The sequence below is a fragment of the Candoia aspera genome, chromosome 6 (genome assembly GCF_035149785.1).
Source record: "Candoia aspera isolate rCanAsp1 chromosome 6, rCanAsp1.hap2, whole genome shotgun sequence".
NCBI classification, from domain to species: domain Eukaryota; kingdom Metazoa; phylum Chordata; class Lepidosauria; order Squamata; family Boidae; genus Candoia; species Candoia aspera.
This window is the reverse complement of record NC_086158.1, coordinates 67,502,155-67,528,922: the sequence shown is the minus strand read 5'-3', so window position 1 is coordinate 67,528,922 and position 26,768 is coordinate 67,502,155. Positions and strand designations below refer to the sequence as shown.

The following is a 26,768-nucleotide window of genomic DNA, read 5'->3' as shown; positions in this document are numbered from 1 at the left end:
AAAAAAGGCATTTTTGTGTAAGTCAACTCATACATATGAATCAGTGGGCAGAGCCAATGTTCCTGGACCTCCAGAACTCATTCATTGGAAAACATGGCTCAGCAGCTCCATAATTTTTCCTCACTGAATTAGAAACAAGTCTATTTTTGAGAGATATTTTGCTGATTTTTTCAGACATTTCCATACAGAAAAATAAATAATATTTTCCCCATTCTATGAATTACAAACAGATCTAGTCATTATATTTGTAGTGTGTTAATGCATCAGAGGACCATGGTATCTTTTCTTCTTTTTAAGTTTGGCTGCCCTGTTTCACCCATGTGTCCTCAAGGAGAAAATAAAAAAAAAAGCCTAATCCTATTTTTTAACCAAATTACTTGTTTCATTGTTAACTTCTGTAATAAATTGTAGCAACCAATTTCAAGACAGTTAAAGCACTACCATTATAAGGTCAACCAAATGTCATTCTTTCATCAGGTTTGGTAATACTTTGCTCAAGGAAGAGTTTTGAGGACCAGGAAAAGTTGCAGACTAGTGTAGTCCAAAGACATTACTTTCCTGGTAAACATTTTGGGATTTAAAAAAAATGGATTACATGTCTAACCTTATTTCTTTTATATTATCATCAATGTGCACATAGAAGTTTGATGCTGGACTACGCAAAACTTTATTTCACCTTTGCTGTCAACCTGTACTAATGCTAATCTGAAAAAGATTCAAGGAGGAATCAACACTGAGGTCACAGGGAAGCTACAAACTGCAGGAGAAATGACCCAGGAAACCTTGGACTTCTTGTAATTAAATTAAGTGGATGGATTCCACACTTGAAAATTTCACCTAAACTCTCTTATTCCTGAGATATATTTTCCTTCAGATTGAATGAGTCATAAAAATAAAAACAAATACAAACACAATCAGAAGACAGTTTCAAGACAACACTATTGAATGTAGGCCAACTTGCAAATGAGCTGCCTTCCCCCATCCTTGTTCTATAACAGTTATTATTTAGCCAAAATAACTGGATATGCTAAATGACATTATTTGAAATGGCTTTGATGCCAGAACTGTTGGTATTAACATTAAGATTCTTAGAAAAGGGGAGCCTCTTAACAATGACATATAGCTATATAATCATTATGGAACCCCAAATATGGTAATTTTGATGGGAAAAGCTGTGGATGTTTTTTCTACTTCTAACATACTTTAAATTATAGTTTATAAGCTAACAGCACTGCATTATTACTTAACATTGAACCCCTAAGGTTATGTAGAACTACTTTGTGAATCAGTACAATTCTTCATTTTTTCAAAAGACAAGCGAAGATGCAGTAAAGGATGAGTATCTCCAGAAAGCAGCATCAGGGTTACGTTAGAGATAGTTGCAAAGAGCTTTTGAGATTTTCCACTAAATTTGTTGGAAGAGAAATTGGATGGATGATTTCTCCAGGTTCCTGCAGGGGAAGGAGACATTTTTTTGTCTTTAGTAGGGATAGTAGTAGTGTCATTGAAAAAAACAAAATAAAAACAAACAAAACACCAATGGAAGGAATTTGCTTAAGATTTCTTCCTGTAATGGTATGTGGGAAAGACCTTGGGAGACTGGGCAAAGAGATGCTGCCAAGAGAACAGTCAGATAAGAGATAACATAACCCATAGCTGGATAGTGGGTCGGGCGAGAGGCTCAGAAGAGACCCTCCCTATTTTCTTGGGCTGTAAAGGAGACAGGGACTGATATCAGCCTCATGGGGTAAACCAGATAGGAATCACAATCAGATGAACTAATTCTACTTTATTGTAAAGCTACATTGACAGAATCTTGCAAGTCTGAAAGTACAACTCTCCCCTTCTTCTCCTTTACAGCCCGAGAAACTAGGGAGGGTCTCTTCTGAGCCTCTTGCCCCATCCACTATCCAGCTGTGGACTATGCTGTCTCTTATCTGACCATTCCCTTGGCAGCATCTCTCTGCCCAGTCTCCCAAGGTCTTTCCCACATACCACTACATTTTCCTTGGGATTTAACTGAAATGTAGAAAGACAGAGGATTCATATGTGCTGCATTGCAAGACAGCCAATAAGTGTTAATGTAACTGTGTAACACTCTAACCAGGAGAAATATTTCAAAATTCTCTTGTTTTGAAATATTTCTGAAGCAAGTATTTTTCAACTGTTTGAATGAGAAATCGTAGAAAAACTGCAGGATCCTAATTTACTGTATGTATCAAATTATTTCTGCAACCTCAGGACAAAATGGCATCTTGATCTGACTTAACTTTTCTTCAATAAATAATCATAGATCTTTTAAAGATTATAAACTGTGCCCTATAAAAAATTAAACCTTCGTTAGACTGTGCATGAGTACTAAGTCTAAGATGTTTATTGAAGCATATGTAATATTAATGATTTAAAGAGGTGTTTATTTTCCTTAGTTATCTGAAAGTAATGATAGGTTCAGTTACATTTATTGTTCACCCATGTAAAGACAATTGTGAACTGGAAGCAAAGTGGTCATGCATATAAAAGGCTACAACCATTCCTGTATAGGCTTAAACTGCCGTATTACATCAAAAGGTGTTAATGGTTTCAATATTTATCTGCTGGAGGGAACTACCCTGAAAAGCAGTTTTTAAATTTTTTTTGCTAATGGTTGTCTCACCGTTAAAATGAAAACCTTAATGTATCTTATAATCGGGATAATTTGCAAATCATTAAGAAAAATGTAAAATTCCATTAAAATACAAATCAAGATTCCCTCACTGGACTAATAATCTTTTTGATATTATTTTGCATCTCCCTATTTCTGTTCCCAATATTCAGGCACCACAAATGATCAGTGCTTGAACATCCTATTTACCACAGCCTACTTCTGTAACGAGAGACTGAGAAGTATAATCTGCTATTCAGAGCAGGTACTAATGAAGAATTCCATATATTCTAAAATTTAATTAAAACCCCAAAGATTTCAAATTAGATGCAATTTGAAATGCCTGGGGCAGAAATACATGCACTTGCGTGGCAAGGGTATCACGCTGAAAGTTGATACCGTAATTGGTCTTGATGTATTTTTGTGTTGCCAGGCTGAAGTGCAGAACTCATAACCATATAAAAATTCTCTGTAGATTACCTGCTCATTGAAAATGCCATCACTCAGGTAGTTCTCTACTAAATTACCATGCTACTAAAATGCACAAAGTGATTCGAAGAGAAGAGTGGCACAGCTGGCCGATGCTGCCAATGAGTTATGCATGCGCCAACGCTGCCTTTTTTCTTAGTAAAATATGCTCCGTTGAATATTAAAATATAATTGGCATTCAACCTAAGTAGCTTAAACCATTTCGTTATCTTCTTTTAAACCGATTTGGCTCCTCCACCGTTATTTTTAAGGATGCGATTCACAAACTAATGACACCAACATATTCAGCTAACTATTTTACATTTGTCATAAAGAGAAACAGTTTCTACAGCCTTCTAGGGATGTTCTTTAACAACAGGCTTCTCTTGAACATCAAAGATCCAATTCATGGGGAAAAAAAAAGTCAGTATGCCATTTATGTTAGTTCTTGCATATTTTATCCAGAAAAAAGGATTAGATGCACATTTTCAGGGAGAAGTATGCTTTTGTAGCTTAGAGTCTTTTTTTTAAAATATAAAATATACTGGCCATTAGTCATATTTGGCAAAATGATCTAGATGAATGTTGGAAAAGGACATGCCGGGTTGCAGAGAAACTTTGCATTCAAGACTTTATCTTAATTCATTTTTTAAAACGATTTGTACAAAATGGATGAAAATAATAAATTACACTATATACGTATGAATGTCTGGATCAGTAAAGTTACTTCTGTTGATTTAAAGTTGGAAGAAAATAGAAAGATCAAAATGAAATTATTATGAATATTTTAAAGCAAAGTACAGTGAAATGCCACTGCAATGGAATTCACATGCAACAGACTAAATTCTGTTGTGATGTATGTCAGTTGTGTAATGACATCATTGTACGAAGCACCACTGTTGTCCCCACTTGCTGCCTCCATAGTTAATCCAGCCACCCAGCTTCTCTGAGCTGCTAAATCTGGTCTTCTTTGTCAGTGAGGGAGATCTTTTCGAAAGTTGGAACCCTGGAACTGTTCAGCCAGTTCATAACCGACTGGAAGCCCAAGGATGTACAAGATAAAAGGAAGATGCTACACCAGTAGAGAACCTGCAGCCTTGCTGGGCTTGGAGTAGTGGGAGAGCAGCTGCTGTGAGGGTCTGGTTCTAGGAAGGACAGAAAAAGCTTTCAACACAGCACTAACAGAATGTAGGCTAACTTTCAAATGAGCTGCCTTCCCCCATCCTTGTTCTAGAACAGTTACTATTAGCTAAAATAACTGGATATGCTAACTAACATTCCTTTAAACAGTTTTGATGCTGGAACCATTGGTATCAGCGTTCAGATTCTTAGAAAAGGGGAGCCTCTTAACAATGACCTATAGCTATGTCAAAAAAAGGTGGGTGAGAGTACAAGTAGGTATTAAATCAAATCAAGGAAGGAGCTCTGTTTTCCTCCTCTTGTGCCTTTCTTTCACATCTTCTTCCAAAGGCTGAGCTTCTGACTAAGTAATCCAACCAAGCTATACTAGTCCGCCAACCACCACCCTCTGGAGGAGCTTGGGCTTCCTACCCTCCAAAAGCTTTATTTAAATTGGTGTCATTATGCAAATGAGGTAATTTGCATCCTTTGCATGACGACATCATCCTGCCAATGCCACAGGTTGACATGATGATGGACTTTCCAATTTAATGGACAATTGGAAGTTCATGTCCAAATTGATATATTAAATCTGGAATCTTCCTTTATACTGTGGAGTATATCTCCCCTTGAAACATACAGGTTAGGAGCTGGTGTTAAGCCACTCAAGTTGTAAAAAAAAAGAGGATAGATATATAGGGATTCTTCACCATTCAGCTTGTCTAAGCAAAGTCTTGTGGAGCAGCAGTTGCACGGAAATGACTAACCAGGAAAACAAAATCAAGCCCAAAAGTCACAAAGCCAAGAGATACTATGCTGAAGGTCCTCCTCACTTCATGGCCTACATAAGTCTCCCTTGCCCATCGATGGTGACAGCTGAAAACAAAATATAAGGAAAATGATTTTTCAGAACACTGAAAAAAAGAAAGAGTAAGTTTTATGTAACTTCCTAAATGCAAAACATCAGATTAGCCTACAGCAACCAGTACTCAGAAAGCCATTTCAGCAGAAGCACATTCTGAAGTGTAGTGGTAGGGTGCTTTGGGCCTATTGGGTACATTTGACATTTGAGAGAAAATTATAGGGACTCAATGGCTACCATGGGCATAGTGTTGCCTGTTCAGTAAATGGCTTTCATGGCAGGAATGGTCAGTCACAAAGCTTATTATAAGGCAAACTAGGAAGGTCGTACCCCATGCCCAGGTCAGCCTCTTCTACCTATGCTGACCTTTTTTTTTTCTGGGCACTGAACAAATTCACAATTCAGTAAAACCACTGGGATGCTAAATAGGATGCCGGCACTTTGCTCTGCAGCACCCTAGCTTCTCATTCAGAAACAACATTAAAGCATCTGTGCATCACTCTATTCAACCAATACCTTTGTGTGTATATTTCAACATGTGAGGGGAAGTAAGCCTCTTCCCTCTAAGTTTGTGTTGATGATATATCACCGAAAATCCCATCACCCATGTTTCTCCCTTGTTTCACATTTCACACATGAGCTGGAACCATGCATTATCCAACTCACGTAGCTTTCAGTTTATGTGTGAAGGGTTCCCACTGCAGACAATCGTGCTGTACCCATGAAAACTGGCTCTTTTACTAATGCCACAATAGGATATAGAGAAAAGAGAAGCCACTCATCTTTCCTTGACTGTTGAGATTTACATGCAAAGGAATCCCTTGAAAAGGTCAACAGTGACCACTGTTTTATTTGTTCACAAAGAAATTAGATCCTGGTGGGTACTCTGTATACTTCTGAAATGTCTTCTGTTGACTGGGCTGCAATCTAGATAGAGGAAGAATTTTTATATATCTTAATAAAGATGCTGCGAAAGGCCTTTTCCTGTGGTTAACTATGCTTCAGAAGGATTCTTCCTGGCAATTAAAAAAAAAGTAACTTCTCTAATATCTACTCTTGCCAGAATAATATGTTCTGGTTCTATTTTTAACTATACTTTTTCATGTTTCCTTTTGTGCTAGATGATTTTTCCAGCTGCTGGTGTGAGAAAAAAGGGAAAGGAAAGCTAACAAAAGCTTGCTGCACAGGACTAGTCAAAGTGTAGTTTCTTCCCCAAATGATCCAGTGGCATGGATGACAAAGTGATTTCAACTGCTAGCTACCTTTCATGGAGTTTCTTGAGAATCCTCTCTTACCTTTGCTTAATTTGGTGAATAGGTGGTATAAGTACTTCAGTAAAGAAATAAGTAATCTTTCCATCTCACTGAATGCCTAGTGATTTGGCATTAAGAGCTATGAAGAAGGCCCCACCACTGTAAAAATCCATGGAAGAAATCATCACCCGCTAGCCTTTTCTTTCTGTTTTGGACAGGGCACACTCTTCTAAGTCTGTGCTTCTGAACATTCTTGAACTCCAGAGCTCCTGTGTTCCTGTTTCTGATAGGAATAGAGGTAATGAACAGCTTCCTTCCTGTTTTCTAAACTTTTCTTCTGTCCTGCCCTGTCCTACTTCCCACTTTGCCTTTCCTGCTCTGAAGTTAGACACTACATAGGCATAGCACTGTGGCTCATGCTTCTGCCTCCCTCTTTGTATGAGAAGTCTTATAACTAGCTATGTAATTGTGGTTTATCACACTTTTTCAGTAGAACTATCATCTTCTGAAGAAAAGTTTAATTCGTCTTCCTTGCTTATAAGTATACTACAAGGCTACTCTCAAAGCCCAGACTAAATCATTGCAGCTACACCTGCTTGGCTCCAGTTCCTTAAGGTGCTCATTTTGCAGCCATTTCACCAAACCAACAGCAGCACTTTGTCTGCCAGAATAAAGTCAGGCTTGCACAGAAAGTGTTCCCTTGCACCACATCTGAGTCAGGTTTGGATTCTGGAAGAGCCTACTGTATTCTCTGAAGTCATGGAAGTACTCTGCATCTGTGCTTAGAGCTGCATGTCCCAAGCAAGCAGGTTAAGACTCATGCTTTTTTTCTGGTGGAGTGGGACTAAATGGCAATAAAACCAGATCTTGGAAATGATCAAAACAAAACAAAACAAAACAAAACATCCTGTTTTTTTAAAAAAGCCTTTCTCTTTCAGAAAAAAAAATCTTTATGGTGAGGATCTAAGAGTTCTAGGTTTTGAATCAGAGGAGTTTATTATAATCTTTGGAACTATGGTGTAATGAGGAAAATTACAATGATTTGAACTAGTACATCTGCAAGTGACATCTTGTGGGAGGAAGGATGAACATACTTACGGGAGGGGCTAGTTACCTCTGATTCCATAAGTCAGGCAAACAAAGTTCCTGCAGCGTAAATGTTTGCCACTGAAGTTTTTGGGGGAATTATTTTCTTACTCATGATTTTCTATTTCCAATTGATAGAATCCTTTGGTTTGACTGTCTGTTTTGATTAATATCGTGTCCTAGCATAGAGCTACAGCACAATGGTGACATATATCTTGGTCTAGGTGGTTATTTTATGATAGGGAGCACAGCCTGTCTTTTTAACTGTCAGGAAGTAACTACTGCCACTAATTTACCCTACAGGACCAAAAAACAGACAGACAAAAACAGCACTTTAATCTTTGACTAATTTTTGCTTGCTAGCTACCAAGATATATTTGTCAGGGGAAATAGCTGTAGAGGCAGAGATTTGGTCTCCTGGGAGTATATCCAAGCTCAAGATTTAATTAACATTTTATCTCACATACAAGGGGGCTTCAGGTGTTTTCTACAGACTGATCTGACCCCATGAGTTCCCTTTCTTTTAGAAAAGGGCTCTTGTTCCTTTTGTGCCCTCCACTAGTGATAAAATCTCATGTCCAAAAAGTTTTTGCCCAACACAGGTTCTGCAGACTTTTATTAACTAACAACTCAATTGCCTGACTATAACTGAACAATTCAGTGACATGAATATTGCACAGATATATCTTGTAAAAAGCATTCAAAAGATATCCTTGTGATTGCAGGACTCGCTAGTGGACAAAAACATTTTGGCATGCAAAACTGGAACAACGGTCAAGAAAACAACCAGAAATTAATTTAATCCCTCAAAAACTAGATTAGTGAGATCTTCTCTTTCTTTGACCACAGAACAAGGTTCATAAACAAAGCAGCAGCAAATTTCTGAATGAGGTAAGTGATCATAGAAAGGATAAGTAGGAGAAATCAGTGCCATCTCCTTTTCCAAGGATTTATTGAGTCTTGAAAATCGGGATCAACAATTGCTTTGGATATAATCCTCAACTCTAATCCTGTGTGATGCATGGGAAAAGCAGATTAAGTACAATCCTAAAGGCAGGAGACATCAGGGAAACACAAGGTGTCATTATTGTGAGGAATTTCCAGTTAATTCCTATTTTAAAGTTTGGGCCTATTGATCAAATAATATCAGCAACTTGTGGAATATATGCTCAATTAACGAAGTTTTCTTTTGAAATGAACTGAGAAAAACAAACACAATATAAAGATAAGCATGAGAGAAAATGTTGTTGCTGCATGCCGTTTATAAGGGTTTTAAAACATTTATTTTTAATAGTGAAATGTCAAAAACCCTAAAAAACCAAAAAAAAAAATGATTCATCTTCAGGGACACCAAGTTGTAGTTAAGAGCCAGTAGTTGAATTTTTGAAAGTTTTTTTAAATTTGCAATCAGGAACACTATTCACAGGATGTTTTGTTTGTCTATTTATTTATTGCTTTATGATCTGAGGCCAGACCAACATATATTAAAACATATACAGCATATCAATCGAAGCAAATATTTGTAGCTCAGGGTTGAACTGTGGAGTCCTTGGTGCTCTCTGAGCCTTGTTGTTTTCTTGCAGACGTTTCATTGCCAGACTAGGCAACATCTTCAGTGCGAAGAGGGAGTGGGCCTTGCTCCCTGTTTATATACCGTGGCTTGCCCTGGTTGTGTTGGTAGGAGTGTTGTTCTCTCCTTGGGAGTTCTTTGATTGGGCTGTTGTTTGCTGCTTGGTTGATTGACTGAGTTAATAGTTCCTTGATTAGAGTGTATTGTACCGTTTGATGGTTTATCTGGGCTTAATCCTAGTGTTGATTTTTGCATATCTGGGTGTTGATTGCTGGCAAGGGAGTGTACTGGTCTTTTGGCTTTTCTATTGTCTCTTTTGAATGGTATGTAAATGTTGTTTACCTCTATGTGTCTGTTGATGGCTGCTTTGTCTGAGTGCCAGCCTTCCAGGAATTCTCTGGCGTTTTTGGCTTTGGCTTGGTTTAGGATGCTCACAGTTTCCCAGTTGAAACCATGGTTGAGTCTGTCCATGTGTTGTGAGATTAAGGAGTTCTCCTCGTGTCTTCTGACTGCTAGTTGGTGTTCGTGGATGCACTCTGCTAGTCTTCTGCCTGTCTGTCCTACATAGTGGCTGTTACAGTCTTTGCACTGTGTGTTGTAAATTACTCCTGTTTTTTCTTCTTGGGCTATTGGATCTTTTGGGTTACTTAATATATTTTGAAGAGTTTTAGTTGGTTTATGTGCTACGGTGATGCCATGCGGTTGTAACAGTCTGTTGGTGGTTTCTGAGATGTTTCTGATGTATGGCAGTGTTATCCTTTTCATAGTTTCTATTGGTTGGGTTGTAGTGGGTTGGGTGGTGAGGCACTTTTTGATAAAGTTGAGCGGGTATCCATTTTGTTGGAAGATGCTGTACAGATGATCTTTTTCCTTTTTCTGGTGTTCTGGGTTGCTGCAGTGTGCAAGTGCTCATCTGAACATCATTCATAGAGCACCAAGGACTCCATATACAGCATATGCATTCATAAAAATGACATGAAACCAAGTAAATCAATACTGTGAGGGAAGCACCATTCGGTTTCTATAGGCTAATGTCACCACCACTGATACTTCGAAAAATTGGTTACTTGAAACACTGATTTCATCATGAGGGAAATTCAGAGTGATTTTTCTTATAATATGAATTTTATCAAAATAGAAAATAAATGAATGTATATGAGTTACAGTCCCCAAGTTGGCAGATTCTGTCAGGGGCAAATAGATCTTGCAACCCCTTGATCACTCCACAGCTGACTTTTTACCTAAAGTTGCCTATCTGTATTAATTTTTCTTTCTTGCTTGCTTGGATGTCTCAACCTTCCTGACTCTAATGATCAAAGACTTTATCAAAATCTTTTTTGAATAGTGCTATATCAATGTCATGTACATTGGATAAACTTGTAAGCATATGCCATTAAGCGAACTTAGAAATCTGGCTAAATAGTTTTCCTCCACACTGTACAGCTGCAGATTTAGAATAAGTTGATACCCCCTAATTTTAATGGCGCTTATCACTAATTTATTTATTTATTTATCAAATTTGTCACTGCCCATCTCCTCCAAATGGAGGGACTCTGGGCGGTTTACAATACAGAATAAATATACAATAAAAATTCGAATAAATATACAATAAAATTCTAATAAACTAGCATTGAAACTAAAACTAAAATGATTTCTTAACTACCCCAGCTCATAAAATCCAGATGGCTATGATCCCTTCCATCATTATGTAGGAGGGGCACTTTAGGGCACTAGCCAACCCCAAGTATGTCGATTCTCCTCCCTGCCCCAAGCCCAACTAATAAATAATACTCCTTAGCACCAATTTAACAAAAGGAATTTATTACAATGAATTGTAGCAGTGTGGGAATACCAAGTGACAGGCTTGGCAAGGTTAGGATTCAGTGGAACTGGTTATTTTAAAAAGGGTATATTTTACAATTCTATGCATAAGCAGCCCAAATTGGTTTAATAAATAAGAATTTTGAATTGTTTGGGGCATATGGCATATTCTGTATGGCAGAAGAGATACTGATAGTATAGAAGGAATAGAAGAAGCTGACATGCTGGGATGAATATAAATAATCATTTCATAAATGAAATACTCTGTTTAAAATAATGTTAAGGTATTTATAAAACTACAGTTTGTTCACTTGCGAGTAATGTCAGGGCATAACCAACTCAAAAACCTACTAGTACCACATCTGGAAAAAAGGTGAACATAGTAACACATCCAGAAACTTTACTCTGTAGCTCCAAATATGGTCAGCATTTCAACCTACTCTCCAAACTTGCCTTTTGAATTTAGGAATACCCAATGTAAGACAGTTTTTTGTACTTCTGTTTTCAACAGGAGGAAATGGCAAAATGAACAGGTAAAAAAGCAACAACTTTTATTCTCCAGGAGCACTGATAGACTTATTTGATTTATTTGATTATTTTATTTTATACAATTTGGATGCTGCCCAACTCAAACTGACTCTGTGCCCCTAACTGAGAACACTAAACCTACTCTGTTCCAGGAATCAATCTTTCAAGATATATTTGTATTTCATTTTTTTCAATGTCGAAGAACTACTTTTGCAAGGCACTGCAATTAAATCATGGGTCAGCTTTTGCTTCTGATTTCCTCCTGTTTCTTCCAATTTCAAGGGTTTCCTTTTCTCTTCACGTTACAGATCACCGAGATGTACAGTAGTTATCAGTTTCCTGCTATGTAAACTGTTCATGCTTGCCATGCAGTGACCTCTCTGTATTGATTCAAGACATCTGACAGTCTAGACCAAGTCTTTAAATTCATGGGTGTCTTCTATTTCTCCCTGCTCTTTTGATCAGTTCTTTTTTTCCTCCCTCACTTTTTCCACAGGTAGCTTTGGAAAGCAATAAACCTAGATTTCTACTGCCCCTGAAAAGTAGTTCACTGGACTTCAAGCTCTAAAGAATTGCATTTTTTCCCTATCAGCTATTTCTTTCCCACTTAATTTGAGTGCACGAGTTGGTAGCAAGTCAAAATCAATAAATTGGCATCTGAAGGTTTAAAACCTTCCAGCTTCAATCAGTACCAGTATCTTGTGAAGTTCAACCATTCTTAAGCTATAGTTCAAATAAGGAGAAAATATGATGGCTTGTAACAACCCTAATCACACTTTACTTAGTTCAGTATTTTTGTGTGTTCAAAAGTGTATTTACTGTAGTTTCTTTGAGTCAATAGTTATATTTTTCCATTGAATTGTAATATTATGTTTAGAAAGCACACTCTGAAAACTGTAGCTCTACTACTCTTAGAACATTTACATGTCACACTGTTTCAGCAGTAAAAATAAAACAAAGATCTAGGGAACATTTGACCCCTGCCCTTCTATTTTTATGGGCAAGTGTTCTTCTAAACAGAATGAAACAACACAAAACAAAAACAAAACCACAGGGGAAATTTTGTTCTATATTTTGAGGCAAACTAGCTGGTTCTCTAGTCTTCTCCATCATAGTCACCGTTAAGATGGAAGATACTGCTGTGATCAAGATTGTATTAAGTTGTTTCCTACACTTAAAAAATAGATTTTTAAAAACCATTATTTTAAACAGATTCCAGCACAAGTTGCTTTAGTTGGGCCACTATGCAGTTTTATTTTCTTCCTTGGCCCCACAATCTCCCTGATCCATGTCAATACTTTGCTAGATACCAAGTGCTTTTAGCTGGAAATGCATTCTGACTATTTTCCAGGGTTCACTGGCAAAAAATCCTAGGGGAAGTATTCATCTTATTATTCATATGCCAGGATTTCATTAAAGACTGTTCTCAAATAAATGGCTCAACAGATAACTGCAGAGCTAAAAAGGGATTGGGTTGAAGAAAAATCCTACCACTAGCTTACCGATAGCCAAATTTCAACAGAAATGATGCAGCAAGTAAAGAGACAGCTTGTCCTTTTTTACTCTGTTCAATTACATTGAGCTCTGCTGTCATTTTGAATTGCCTTTAGCCACCTTAACTAACTCCTCCTCTGTTTAACTTGGAGATGATATATATATATAACTAAGGAAAGTGTATTGTGTTTCCATAATGTGGAGAGAAATCATGTCAAGACTAATAATTCAGACTAGATACTTACAACAACAATATATATCAATAAGATACACCTATCAGAACAGCTGCATGTTATTTTAACAACTTTTTAAAGATAAATATCTAAATTTTAAAAAGTAATGTGACTTCTTAATGATATTTTTGGTGGGACTGGGAAGGAATGAGAATTATTATTTTAACTGTTTCCGTGTGAAGGACGTCTTTGTGAAGGGCCTCCTTGAGAAGAGCTTGCTTGCCTTTATTCACTGCAGCTGCATCTTCTTTTGCAGGATATGATCTTATGTGGCTTACAGATGCTGCTGCTGCTGCTGATTGTCCCAAAGTGGAGTAAAACATGCTGAATAAAAACATGTAATAAAACAATAAAACCACCAATCCTGAAGAAGGCAATAAAAATAAATAAATAATGGAACTTCATGCATACACAGGAACATTACAATCTTTTTGGGTAGGAAACACTGGATGAAAAATCACAACTTACAGGTATTACATGCATCATACAGAGGCATGGGAGTGCAATGTGGCCCTCCAGATGATTCATGAGGCTGCTGAGATTTTTAGTTTAATGACATCTGAGCAGGCACAAGTTCTCCACTCTTCCACTATGGTGAAATGAATGCTGGGGATGAGTGTGAATGAAACCACCTGCCAAAAATATATGTTCCTTCCTGCCATTCACATCTCTGAAATCCCACTATTCAGAGGGTAGGTAATGTCTCTGCACAAGTCTGCAAATTCAAAAGTTGGCTCTGAATGTTGGAGGAAGGCTGTTTTTAAAAAGTCAACAGAGAATAGCACTCTCAAACCCTAAATGTTTTCTCTACTTTTGCATACACTGTATGTACATACTTTGCCAGCAGCACGAGAAGAATTATTCACCTTTGAATTTCATATTGAATAACTGCTAGTGGGATGGACATAAAGATAAGAAAGAAATGCAGCGAAAAAGACCTGTTAGCAGATCTTGTGATTGTGGACAAGAGGTCTGGTGGATAACATATCCCCAGGAACATAAATTAAGGCACAGCTAGGAAGTCATTTCTCTAAATTAGAGGTCTAGGCACCTTTTGCACTGTGACCTGACTGAACAACACAGCAAAGAAAAACTTAGACTTCCAAGAGGTCTAATTCTGAGGTGACTGCTCTGTACTGGAGTAACCAACTTGCTTGAGGGCTGCTATTAGTCACAAGAAGAAAAAAGTCTTTTTGGTACCTAATTTTGTTTTCATTTCTTTAACAAACAAGCTGGTCTGAAAAAATACTACTCTCATTTTACTGAGGAAGATGGCCTCTGGATACAATCCTGGATGGCAATCCTGATTCCAGGACCCAGCCCCTCATCACTGAATTCAGCTTGTTTGCTCATATTTTCCTCAATTAAAATTTACATTTTCTTCTCTGATAAAAAGTCTTCTCCTGTTTGCAAAATAATCCTTTCTTTCATTATTCTTTTTAGATTTTTTAGTCCCACCTTTATTATTTCTATAAATAACTCAAGGCGGTGAACATACCCAATACTCCTTCCTCCTCCTATCTTCCCCGCAACAACAACCTTGTGAGGTGAGCTGGGCTGAGAAAGAGTGACTGGCCCAAAGTCACCCAGCCAGCTTTCAGGCCTAAGGCGGGACTAGAACTCACAGTCTTCTGGATTCTAGACTGATATCCTGACATCCTGAGGGCTAGGGAGCCTTATTTTCAGTTGTAGGTCAGAATCCTTCATATCAGGATCATGAATTACACGGGCTGAATCTGTTATTTCTTGACTAATACTGGTGCTTGGTTCTTTGGCTTCAAATTGCCCTCTGCTTGCTCATCTTCTGAGAAAGACAATGTATCCAGCTGGGCCCTGACAGTTACTTATTTACAAAATTTTTGAGTCTAGAATAGAATCCACATGTTGCAAGTACCTCTTTCAAAGGATTCATACAGGCTATTATATAATTCCAGGCCTGTGCCTCCCAAGCTCTTAGACCACAAGAAAATCTTCAGACTGAATGCTTAAGGGATATTTTTCTAACATTCCAATGTGGCCCAAATTTGATGTAATGGGTATATGGAATCAAGCTGGTGTCTGTTAATGCTTTTGTTTGGGTATAGTATGTCAACTATTGACACAAATTAATTTTTACCCCAAGAAAATTTTCAGGTCTCATGGGAAAAATTATATTGTGCTCTAAGTTACTGTGGCCTGATACCGATGATGATGATGATGATGATGATGATGATCCCAATGGGATTTTACAAAGGCCAACTTTTCCTTAATTGATGAAGGATACTGAATCAGAGCTAGGTGTCCTCTCCGTTCCCGTGAGGGCTGAAGATATGTTGGCCTCAGCTTCATAGCTTTATAACATCACATTTAAGAACAGGAGAAGAACATCTACTTTTTCACATGCTGTAGTGCTGTCACTGGTGCTTTTAAATTCACTAGTATCTCCCTAGAAGAAGGTCTCTGTGATCTTGCACTGCACATTCTATAAGGATTTCCAGGGTATATGATATGCCTAGCATTCCCATATCATGAGAATGCTAGGCATATCACATTGAGCACGAAACACATCACAGTAATAATATCTCTTAGCTGATCAGAACCCAGAACTCTAGAGATCTGACTGGATTCTGCATGGACTGTATTGTAATTTTGTTTGACATGGCTGATATTTGTCTTTATATTTTTTTATATTATATCAACTGTGGCTGATCTGTAACTGCTAAAACATATATGTGTGGATGATAGAAAATATGGAACTGTGTAATTAAAAAAAATGCTGATCTTTGCAACTATTTACCATTGTCATCAAAATAATGATTAGCACTCTTATTCTACACTTCTTTTTCCAGCTATAAAATATGTCTGCCTGCTTTCAGTGTAAATTCTAACATCAGAGAGAAATGGAAAGAAAAAAATACTTCTTTGGAACTCCATGGGACCTCCGCAATAAAAGATCACTAAGTATTACAATCTGTACTTCTATGAAATGAATTTCTTCCAAATAAAAATACATTTAATGCAAGAAGTTTACCTGAACACTGAAATATCAGAGTAAGGGCTCAGTGATCCAAATGTTCTGCATTTCATGTTATAAGGATTCCCTTGACTCTTTTTTAGTGAAAGCAACAAGTTAATCTCAGGCAGATATTACTTCATTTATTTTCATTCTATTAAAGAGATGCATAGTCTTTAGGTAATTGGGAGATGCACTTCTTTGGGGGGTGGGGGTGTCAAAATACAAGATTGCAAAATGATCAGGGTCACACATGAAGATAGACTCAGGATCTTCTGTTTGGGGAATAGGATTAAAGAAAAAGAAAGGCCAAACAAATCTATGGATAGGTTATTCCAGGACATGCTACATATTTTACATATTAACTTCCTAAATTGATCACAATATGCTATTTCAGCACTGCAGCCAGAAAAGGCACTGGCAGGTGCAAAAGGGCTTAGCACCTCACATTGCCTATTCCTGTTTTAACTTCTGAAATGGCTAGGAGTTTCAACAAAGTTGTACTCCCCATCTCTTGTCTTCCAGTGGGGACATGGTGGACTGAGCAGCTGTGCCCGCGGTCTTAGTGGGCAGAACTGACAATGCAGCAAATTTTTTTCGGGCTCAGGCAGGTTTTCCTGAAGCCCAGGAATATTCTCTGGATAAAGGAAAACACCTGGAATCACCCCATCTGTCCTCTCGACAGCTGCTTGCAGCCAGAAGATTGCAAACAGCATCTCATGTTCGACTGGTAAGAGCTAGCTGGGAGGCCGGGATGTCACCATTTTCCAAGCTGCTCTGTAGCCTTAAAGGGATACTAAGACCAGCCACCCCATTTCTAAATCACCAAATTTATATTTTTTTTTAAGTATGCGTACCCTAAGAGAGGCTTTCTACAGCAAGGAGAAAGCTGGCTCTTTTGGTGCTTATCATTATTTTTGGGATTACTTTTCAAAAAATTCTTTTTTAAGTTTTGGAATTCATTTTCCTTCCAAATATAAAGGAGGATTGAGAGTAAACAATTGTCTTCCTGTTATTATTTCAGTATTAAATTTGAAGATATTAGCATTTTCCCATACATTGAATCAGCTTATTTAAACCTTCAGCTTTTTGTCTCTACTTTCCCTTGGGAACTGTCTGCTTATCTCACTTTTATTTGTGTAAATACACTCCAGAACTTTTCCTTATCTTCGAATTTTGCCAGTTAAGCTCCTAGGGGATGCCAAAATTTACTGCATGAGACATGGAGGATTTTAAACAGATTTTTTTCTGACTTCCATCGAGATTTTAAATACATCTTTTCTCACTCCTATCAAGTTTTTATACATGACATTCAGGACATTGTGGAAAATATGAGCTCTAAAATGTTTTCTCTGGTTGGGGATGTAGCGGATGAAATTGAGGAATTCAACAGTGATAGAAATGTTTATTCTGAGATTGGGATTTCTTTTGAAATGTTGGATGAAGATTGGATAGTGGAGTTGGAGAAATTTAATGGATGAAGGGAACTGCAAGCAATAAGTAATATTGACTTTTTGGTGAAATGCCATGAAAAAGAAGGGGTCATTATGTATGGGAGGTTTTCTGAAGAGAAGTTGGAATTTTTGAGGGAGGGCAGTTGGGCTGTTTGCTTTTTTTTTTTAAGAGAAAAGCTCTGTGCACATTGTGGGGATATGTAAATGCTTTATTTTGAAGTGGGATAAGGGTTAAAGAATGTTTATCTGGAACCCTTTTAGGGTTTGACTGATGTTATTTGTTTTTAAGGATATGGATTAATATTATTAGGGTATTAAAATGTCTATTTGGATAGTTTTAAGAATTTGATTTAAGGTAATTGTTTTGAATTGCTTTTCTTTTTGAGGTTTCTTAAGATTAAGATTATTAAAACTGTTGTATTATTTAGTATAATGACAGACAATTTATGTGCTTTTTAGTTTGATTTTTATTATAGTAGACAGAAATGTATAGAGTAGTAGTAGGAAGGGAATAATTAGATAAGTGTTATCTTTTGGGGGGGAAGTTGTTTAGGAGGTTTATATTTTTTCTTTTCTTTTAATATAAGGGGAGGGAGTAACTGTACTCCCTGTGATTTTTATAATGTGCTAAAGGGAAATGATTTATAGAAATAATATGATTTTGGTTTAATACAGAGTAAGAGATTGATTATGGAAAAGTTTTGTATATCCTTGCTGTTAAAAGTCAGTTGTAATGTTGAAAACATTTTTTCTTTTGAGTTTTCACACCTTTTTAGTTTTTCTTCTCTTTTCTTTGTAGTTTTTTTGTTTTTTTGTAGCGTTTATCTTTCTTTTCAAACTTCATAAAATTCATAATAATTTTTTAAAAAATGTTGTACTCCCCATCTCTCTCTTGGAATTGATTAACCATCATGGGGATCACATGTCAAATCAATGTATAATCCCAGACTAAAAGGATCAAGTTAATTGGTCTCATTTCAGAGCTCCAGAAGCAGCACAGTCACTGCCTTCTTGATCAGCTTATCTATGGAATACAGTACACTGGCCAGAAGTTGATCAAATCAACATGGTCCAAACATAGTCTCTCAAGGAATGGCCTCATTGCTGCCTGCTTTAAGGGGGAAAAGAACTCAGCCTGCAAACAAGAAGTAATAGTGATCTCAGTAATCATTGGCAAGATGAAATCTCCCAAAAGCCAGACTTGGGAGGCCTCCAAGATATAAGTCGTGGCATGCACAGATCCAAGAAACTTATCCATTCCATCGGGTGGAATTGCAGAAGTTACTTAATGAATATTATTACATATTGGTGGAGATTATTGGTGGAGATCCTAGGTGCAATAATGCTCAAACTGGCCCCAACTCCAGCCCAAGTCCAGGCAATTTTATTTACAAGCAACTTCTGAAATTCCTCACAGTGTAGCTCAGATAGATGCTGGACACCGGCTTGAACCACTAATTTTTTAAGGAAAAAAAACAGAAAATTAAATCAGAAAGGTAGCGTGATGGATGCTGAAGCAGATGTTGACTGCTACACTAGAACATACAAGTAACATGCAGATCTAAACTCTCTTAACAATGATGCTACATGGTATTTAGAAGCAAGGTAACCAAGTAGTGTTTTTTTTAGAAATCTTTCATTATAGCTTTTTTCTAACTAAAGAAGTATTTAAAATGTCCCACATAAAAAAGAAATAAAAATAAATCATGAATAAAGAATAAATATGAGGCAGCCATTAACAATATAACAAACAAAATGATAAGAAGCTTGAAATGAAATGTCCATGAGGCTAAAAGCCTGATGGGACCAGGTATTCAAACTGCCCATCCTTCACCAGAGAGAGAAGCAAGTCTCCTGGAAAAGGTGTCCCAAGGTTCCAAATTCCCTGGGAAAGCAGTTCCCCTAAAAGAAGGCTTGTCAAGCATTCCTATCAGATTACCTTAAAGCGTTATTACCGATTCTATCCCACTAAAAGGATTATTAATTATAATTCATATGTGTAATATTGGACTAATTAAAGAAGAGTCTGCTGGACCAGGTCAAAAATCTGTAAAATCCAACAGTGAACAATCAGATAATGTAACATTTCAATATGACACGGAATTACTATCTACCTGGAATTCGGAGCTGCATGAAGAACATTTTGCCCTGTGGTAATTTTATTTATTTGATCTATACCCTGCTTTTTGTTCAGTAGCTCAAGGCTGTGTACATAGTGTTCCTTCCTCCCATTTTCCTCCAAAACAATGACCGTTGGAAGTGGGCTGGGCTGAGAGCGTGAGTGGTCCAAAGTAACACAGGGACAGAGGGTGGACTTGAATGTGGGTTTCCCTGGTGCTACTCCAACACCTTATTCACTGTGCCACACTGACTCTCTTTACCTTTCATAGTTTCTTCATTCTATCTCTGTGCAAGAATAAAAGCTAGAGGGCTAAAATTTCTGCCTAGTCAGGGAACAACCTGTTCTACCTATTTTTCTCTCCTGTAAATCTTCTAGTGTCTGTTAAAATATCACTGCAGTACATAAGATCCCTATTTCCAAAACCTGAGTTCCATAATCCCCCAGCTCTGCGTTGTTTCTTATTCTTAAATATTTATATCTGAAAAGCTTGGTAGGGATCAAATGCCAAGGAGGCTATAATTTGAGATATTTCTACCCTGTCTTTTAACAACTGCATATAGGAACAATTTAGTAAATAAAGGTAAAGCAATCCCATTAATTTCAGTCAATTTGTTCCTTCGTATATATGGTTAGGACTGCAACTACAAAGGGGTTTTTATCAAGTAAATAGCAACAACAAATTGACAATAGATTCATCACATTTGCTTCATTTATATTTTGATAGAGCAGTAGCCAAGGAAAGCTTTGTCAATTTTACAGAAAAATACCAAAGTCAAAATGGATGGGGATGCAGTTCTGAACATACATCAACATTTATTATTCAAAGCAGCTGACAAATAAATCCACATCTGAATATGGGTGCAAATTAAATATGTATTTTGGTGAGCAATAGAATGCAAAAAAGGATCCAAATGCAATGATATTCACCAACGTATATGTAAAACAAAAGCTCGTACATTGTACATGTCCTAGTACATAGGACAGTATATTAGCACTGCCCATTTTGAAGAGGAAAAAATCATTCCCCGCAATGAAAGGAACAAAACTGCAGCAAGAACAAATTACATAGCCATTTCCAACATAGTTATTGAAATGATCACTGCAAAACTGGAAAGTTTAAGAACCGCATGCCAGGGACAGCCAACCCACAGGACAGCAAATTAATAAATGGAGCCGGAGGACTCTGGCCATCTCTAGTGAAAATTCCTAAAATATTTTTGATATGTGTATCAGTGATCTACATTCTAATAATTCTGCCAATACATCTAATTATATGGTTCAGTATATGAATTTTATCATGCTCAGGTGCAAGAGAAATAAAATGGTGTTTTCCTTAAGCATTCTTCTAGAGTTCCAAATGAGGAAAAAAAACCATATATGCAGAGTTTAATCTGAAATTCAATTAAACTTATTTTTAGTTTAAGCCATTGATACCAGTAAGTATTAATCTGCTTAAAATAAATCTTTTTAATTTTTTCCTTTTTTCCCCAGTACATTTGCTGTATCTCTAGGATCTTAAGGACCATGTTGCTTGTCATTGGAGGTTATTCTCCTTGGTGTCCTGTGGCAGAAGAAGAAAGATCCCTACTACTCTCACATTCAATTTTATCAATAGAAACAACAACAACAACAATAGAAACTAATAACACCTTTTAGAAACCTAGAACTTGAAACTCTATTTTACTGCATGCAGTTTCTTCCAGATGATAATTAAACTGTTGTCAATAAAATGAAGATCTGGTGACTGTGACAGTTAACTGAATCCCAATGAAGCATTCTTTTAGAACATTGTTTCTCATTCTCAGGAACTTTAGGATGTGTGGACTGAGGAATAGTGGGAGTTGAAATCCATGCATTTTAAAGCTGCTGAGATTGAGAAATACTGTTTTAGAAGTTCAAGCAAGCAGCATTAACTTATTGGTGAGCAGACATCTATATCTATGCATATGAATATATACAGTATATATCTTATATCCGTTCAATTGTGTCTGATTCTTCGAGACTGCCTGGACAACTCCTTGCAGTTTTCTTGGCAAGGTTTTTCAGAAGTGGTTTGCCATTGCCTCCTTCATAGAGCTGAGAGAAAGTGACTGGCCCAATGTCACTCAGGTGGCTTTGTGCCTAAGGTGAGACTAGAACTCATGGTCTCCCAGACCCATATAGATCTCCACTATATTTGATTTTAATATCAATGAAATAAAACAATGACTTTTTTGCAGATTTTAAGCTCTAGCGTGTACACAAAAGCTAAGAACAGACCTTAGAACAACAACAACAACATTGCATTCATGATATAAGAAATGCCAAATATGATACTACGAGATGTACAGACCTTGTTCTAGGAGCTGGTGGTGAAAAGGAGGCACTGGAAGTTTCAGCATCATCTGGGGCTCAGTGAAATAAGCTTGAAGCCAAGCTATACATTGTTTCAGTGGTTCCTTCATTTCCCCTGTGGTTTCACATATTTCACAAGATATTGAGGCCTCCACTGTACTGAAAGAGAAACAGAGTGGCATTCATTTTAAAATTGCATAGTTTCACTATAAAAGAGTTGTTTAAACATTCTACAACAAAGCAGGATCATTATACAAAAGAAACTGCAGGCAGGGCAAAAATCCAAATACAAAAGTGAAGGGTGGGGATAGAGAGAAATAAACATGAAGAAACAAAAAGAAAATTAGGAAAAGAAAATTGGAATAAAGCACTTCAGTTTCCATCTCTGGTGAATAGGTCACACAAACCTCCTTTAGGTTTAATATTTTATTCAAGCCTGGGGAGCTGAAATATCTCCTTATCATATTTTCAAAGTCAGCAAACGTCCAGGCATACAGTTTAGAAAGAGGGAAAATATTTCCCATCCATCTTTACGCAGGCGCAAACACTGAAGAGCAACGGAAAAATAGGATTCCCTAAGTGCACCCAGCAACATGTCTGAATAAAACTATTATACATATGGAAAGCCAACTATGTGCCATGGAACACGTGGCTTGACTTCGCTTGAATGAAACTTGAAGCAAGGAACACCACGAAGCAGAAAACAGACAAAAGGACAAGGAAATTTTGCTGTGCATTGCCAAGTATAATGAAGTGATCATTTTCTCTGAAAATTCTACTTCTCTTTTTTGGTTAGGCTCTCAGTAGCATACAAATGGAAAATGTGATATATTTATTTATGCAAGGAATATGTCAATAGTTGGGGGAAATGTCAAGCAGAGTGGATTGATTTAAATCTCCCAGAAAAAAAAAAGGATTTAAATCATTGCTTTAAATCACGTTCTCCACTTTGAAATTCATAGATTTGCAGCAGAAAAAATAGAGGTTGCTAAAACAATTAAAAAGTTGTTTTTCAAAGAAGTCAGTTGAAATTCCCACCCACCTACCCAGGTATCTTAGTTTCGTAAGTATCTTGTCCCATTGATTTCAAAGGCCTTCCTCCTTGTAAAACTGAGCTCTGAGGACAAAACTGTGTGCAATCGATCATGCACTTCAATTTACCACATAGTTTAGAGATTCTTGCTGGATTATTTGAACTGATCTCCTTTTTCTTATCCCAGCTATTGTATTATATAACTGTGTTTCTTACTGGGAATATGTATCCATAGAATTGCTTGGGTTTAATGTACCACCTCTCTGGAGAATTCAGATGTCTCTTCAGCCCACCAGTACTTGATTAAAATTCTGCCTGCAATCTTGTGCATTTCTCCACTTTAAAGAAGCATCTGCAGAATTTCTATACTGCAGTAGTCACTTAAATGAGTATTTTAAATTTACACTTAATATCTCAACTCATTTAATTCATACATGCTTTTATAATATGTCTCCACCCTAATGATTTTCTAGATTTGGATACTCATTCATGATTGATAAGCTAGCAAAGGGTGTGTGTTTTTTTTGGCAACAGTCATGTATTATCTTCCATTAAGAGGAGTATTGTGATACATTAAAACACCTAAAACATTTCAGCTAAATGAAAAATAGTTTATTATATCTACTTTTCATCTTCCACCCAATGTCCAACCTTAGTCTGGACTTAAAATGCTGGAGCCTGTAAGTTCAAATCATTATCAAGCAGCAGTAGGTTGCTCAAAAATTCCTGGGACTTCCCCAGTCAGCAGAGAATCCAAATAATGATTCCTTGTCTTGTACTGAAATCTAAAAACCTGCTGATTTTCTCTTTACCCAGAGAGCATACAGGACCTTAACCAACTAGGAAAAGGTAATTTTCACATGCCAATCATAGGAACTGCTGCTACAGCAAAGTATGCAAAGAGACAATTTTGAGCAGGCATGTTTTTAGCACAATGTTGGCAAGGGAGATGCTCCATTTTGGATTTTAGAAAATTGTAGAATCACACTATTATCCTTTGTTAAAGTGGCTAGATGATCCCCCCTTCTTGTGGAAGGGAGAGAAGATACTTTTAGTTTGTATGCAAGTGATAGCAAATTTTGAAATCCACATTAACAAATGTGTGCAAGTTTGTATTAATTGGTATTCACATAAATATGTCCTTTTTGTGTTTTTAAAAAAATGTCGTTACATAAAATTGTATTCTTATTTCTCTCTCTTGCTTTTTTTACTGGTTGCAATTGAAATATTTTTATTTATTTAATAATGAATGTATACCCTACATTTCTGTTTATTCCAAAGTTCATAGTGATTTCCAACAATTAAAAAAATACAAACTATACCACAAAACAAAATTAATACAATTAAAACCAAAATTAAAATTAAAACCAGTTATTAACTAATTAACAATTAAAAGCTTTGTGAAAGACCTGTATTTTTACTCTGTTCCTAAATCCTGGGACAATGGGAGACAAACATATCTCATTAGGAAGTACATTACATAGCCTGGGAATCAATTAGGATAATTATCCCAACCACCTTCATATACTGTAAGGAAAAGTCAGAAAGAAGTAAGTTATGATGAAAGGTAAGTTTTAATTGCAGGGGATAAATATTAATGAATTGTGCTGCCTGAGTTCATGTTTTTTTTTTAATGGATTGGTATTTTGACATAAAATACTGTTCTTCAAAGCTTTAGTCCTCCTTCTGAAAAGCTTCACAATCTGTCAGTAATTATCACTTTGGATGATAAATCATAGAACCTTCAACCATACTTGTATGCATATAATCTATTTCCTGAGAACTAATCTTCAAATGACATTAGAATCTTCCTAAGATTAGCCAGCTATCTTGGCTTTGTGAAGGCAGAATCCTTCCCAGAATATCAAAGTTGATGAGATCAAAACAGTAGACTAATGGGGAGAAATAAGACTGATACTATATATTACAGTCTAACAAAGACAGTTCATGATCCAGGACTGCAAGACACAATTGTGGGGGAAGTGCAGGTGCACATCTAGATTAGCAGCCCAGATTCTTCTGTAGGCAAGTTGTACTTCCCAGAGATCTGAAGGGCATTGTGTTGTGGAGTGCTGTTCTATATTGGACATGTTTACTGGGAAGTCTGTTAATTGTAGCCCCAGTGCATTGGCAAGGCATCAGGTTGAGGGAAGGTGCTTAGAGAATGAGATCTTATTAGATGTTCGAAAACATGCAAATGTGAGTAGATCAATAGGTACCGCTTCGGCGGGAAGGTAACGGCGTTCCGAGTCGTCATGCTGGCCACATGACCCGGAAGTGTCTATGACAACGCCGGCTCCAAGGCTTAGAAACGGAGATGAGCACCGCCCCCTAGAGTCGGATTCGACTGGACTTTACGTCAAGGGAAACCTTTACCTTTACCTATACAAAGCTCTAAATAGATCTCAAGAAAAGCAACTTCCTCAGAGCCCCAACTCCAAGGAGCCGTTTGATCTTTCATGGCTCTGACTGATACCTAAATAAGCAAAAACCAAACCTGAAATACAGTATTACTTAACACAGAGAATTAACACACTGTCCCTCTACAATTTCAACCTTTCATAGTCTATTCAGTGTCAGCTACCTAAACCAGGGAGCAAGTATTACACAATCTTGTTACCTTTAAATGTACACATACTAAATTTCTCAGATGAGTTTGAATAATATTTATTATGAGACTATTTACCATCTCCTAATCATATTTTCAGAGCAGTTTACAAAAAGAAGATAAAAAATAAAAATAAGCATTGTAATACTTAAAAATGACATGAAAATATTCTCTACACAAATACACAACATTCCTAATGATGGCAGAAGGAAAAAAATACATAAAACAGATATTATTAACATTCTATGTGGATTTTTTTTAAAAAGTTGTGATTTCAACAGCTTATGTCATTTAAATAGCATTCTTTGATAGATGAAGGCAAAACTACCACCAAAATTGCAGATGAATTGTCTATTCCCTGATGATTCCAAAACAATTACAGGATGCAGAGCAATCTAGTTAAATTTTATTCAAAAGCTTACTACACTTGTGTTTTCTCTTATTTTTCTATCAATGAAACCCAGGAGGCTTAAGCACAATTCATTATGTATGAGACCCAACTTACAGTGCTTGACTGTTGATTAATAGGAAAGTTTGCAGTATGTACATTTGCAACATTAGATGCATACAATATGCTAACTTATTCTTCCACTGAAGCTAATTATTTACAAAAATGACTACTTGAGACTACAATTTATTAAATACATGCATCCAGTCTCAATTTGGCCCCAAAAGACAATCTGGAATAAAGATCTTTTACTTGATGTGACAACTTCTGGGAAGAATGTTATTAATATTCTAAATGTAGCGAATAAAGTGTTCAGATAGCCTTATGTCTATGTTGTGTTTGTTCTTCACAGTGAAATCACTGAATAAGAATAGTTTTTCCAAAAGTTTAATTAGAGGCACATGGGGGTTGGCCTAATTTTAAATTAATTTTATAAAAAAGACACACATCTATATGTTAATATAAGGATTTTTGAAAATAAAAAATTTCATACATATTTCAAAGAGAGTTTGGAAACTGAAACAGATGAAAGATTTTTAAAATGTATTTAATTTTTACAGATATTTCTTAATTTTTTACCAAAATATTTAATTTGAATATATATTGAAGAATCTTTAAAATATTCACTATAACCCTTAATGTATCATTATTTGCAGTGGGCAATCAAACAAGTTCAATAGTAAAGTCCAGGTCATGATTTAT

At 36.6% G+C, this 26,768-nt stretch overlaps 1 protein-coding gene across 3 annotated transcripts in view; it reads right to left on the bottom strand.

Annotated features, from left to right (window-relative positions):
• The window catches only part of MGMT (O-6-methylguanine-DNA methyltransferase), a 220,730-nt gene that overhangs the window by 35,730 nt on the left and 158,232 nt on the right, over positions 1-26,768 (bottom strand). For 2 of the 3 annotated variants that reach the window (XM_063307348.1, XM_063307349.1), the window contains exon 3: positions 21,976-22,136. In XM_063307348.1, coding sequence (XP_063163418.1) covers positions 21,976-22,136 — 161 coding nt within the window. The remainder of the gene's footprint in view (positions 1-21,975; positions 22,137-26,768) is intronic. The other variant, XM_063307350.1, reaches the window with a different exon arrangement.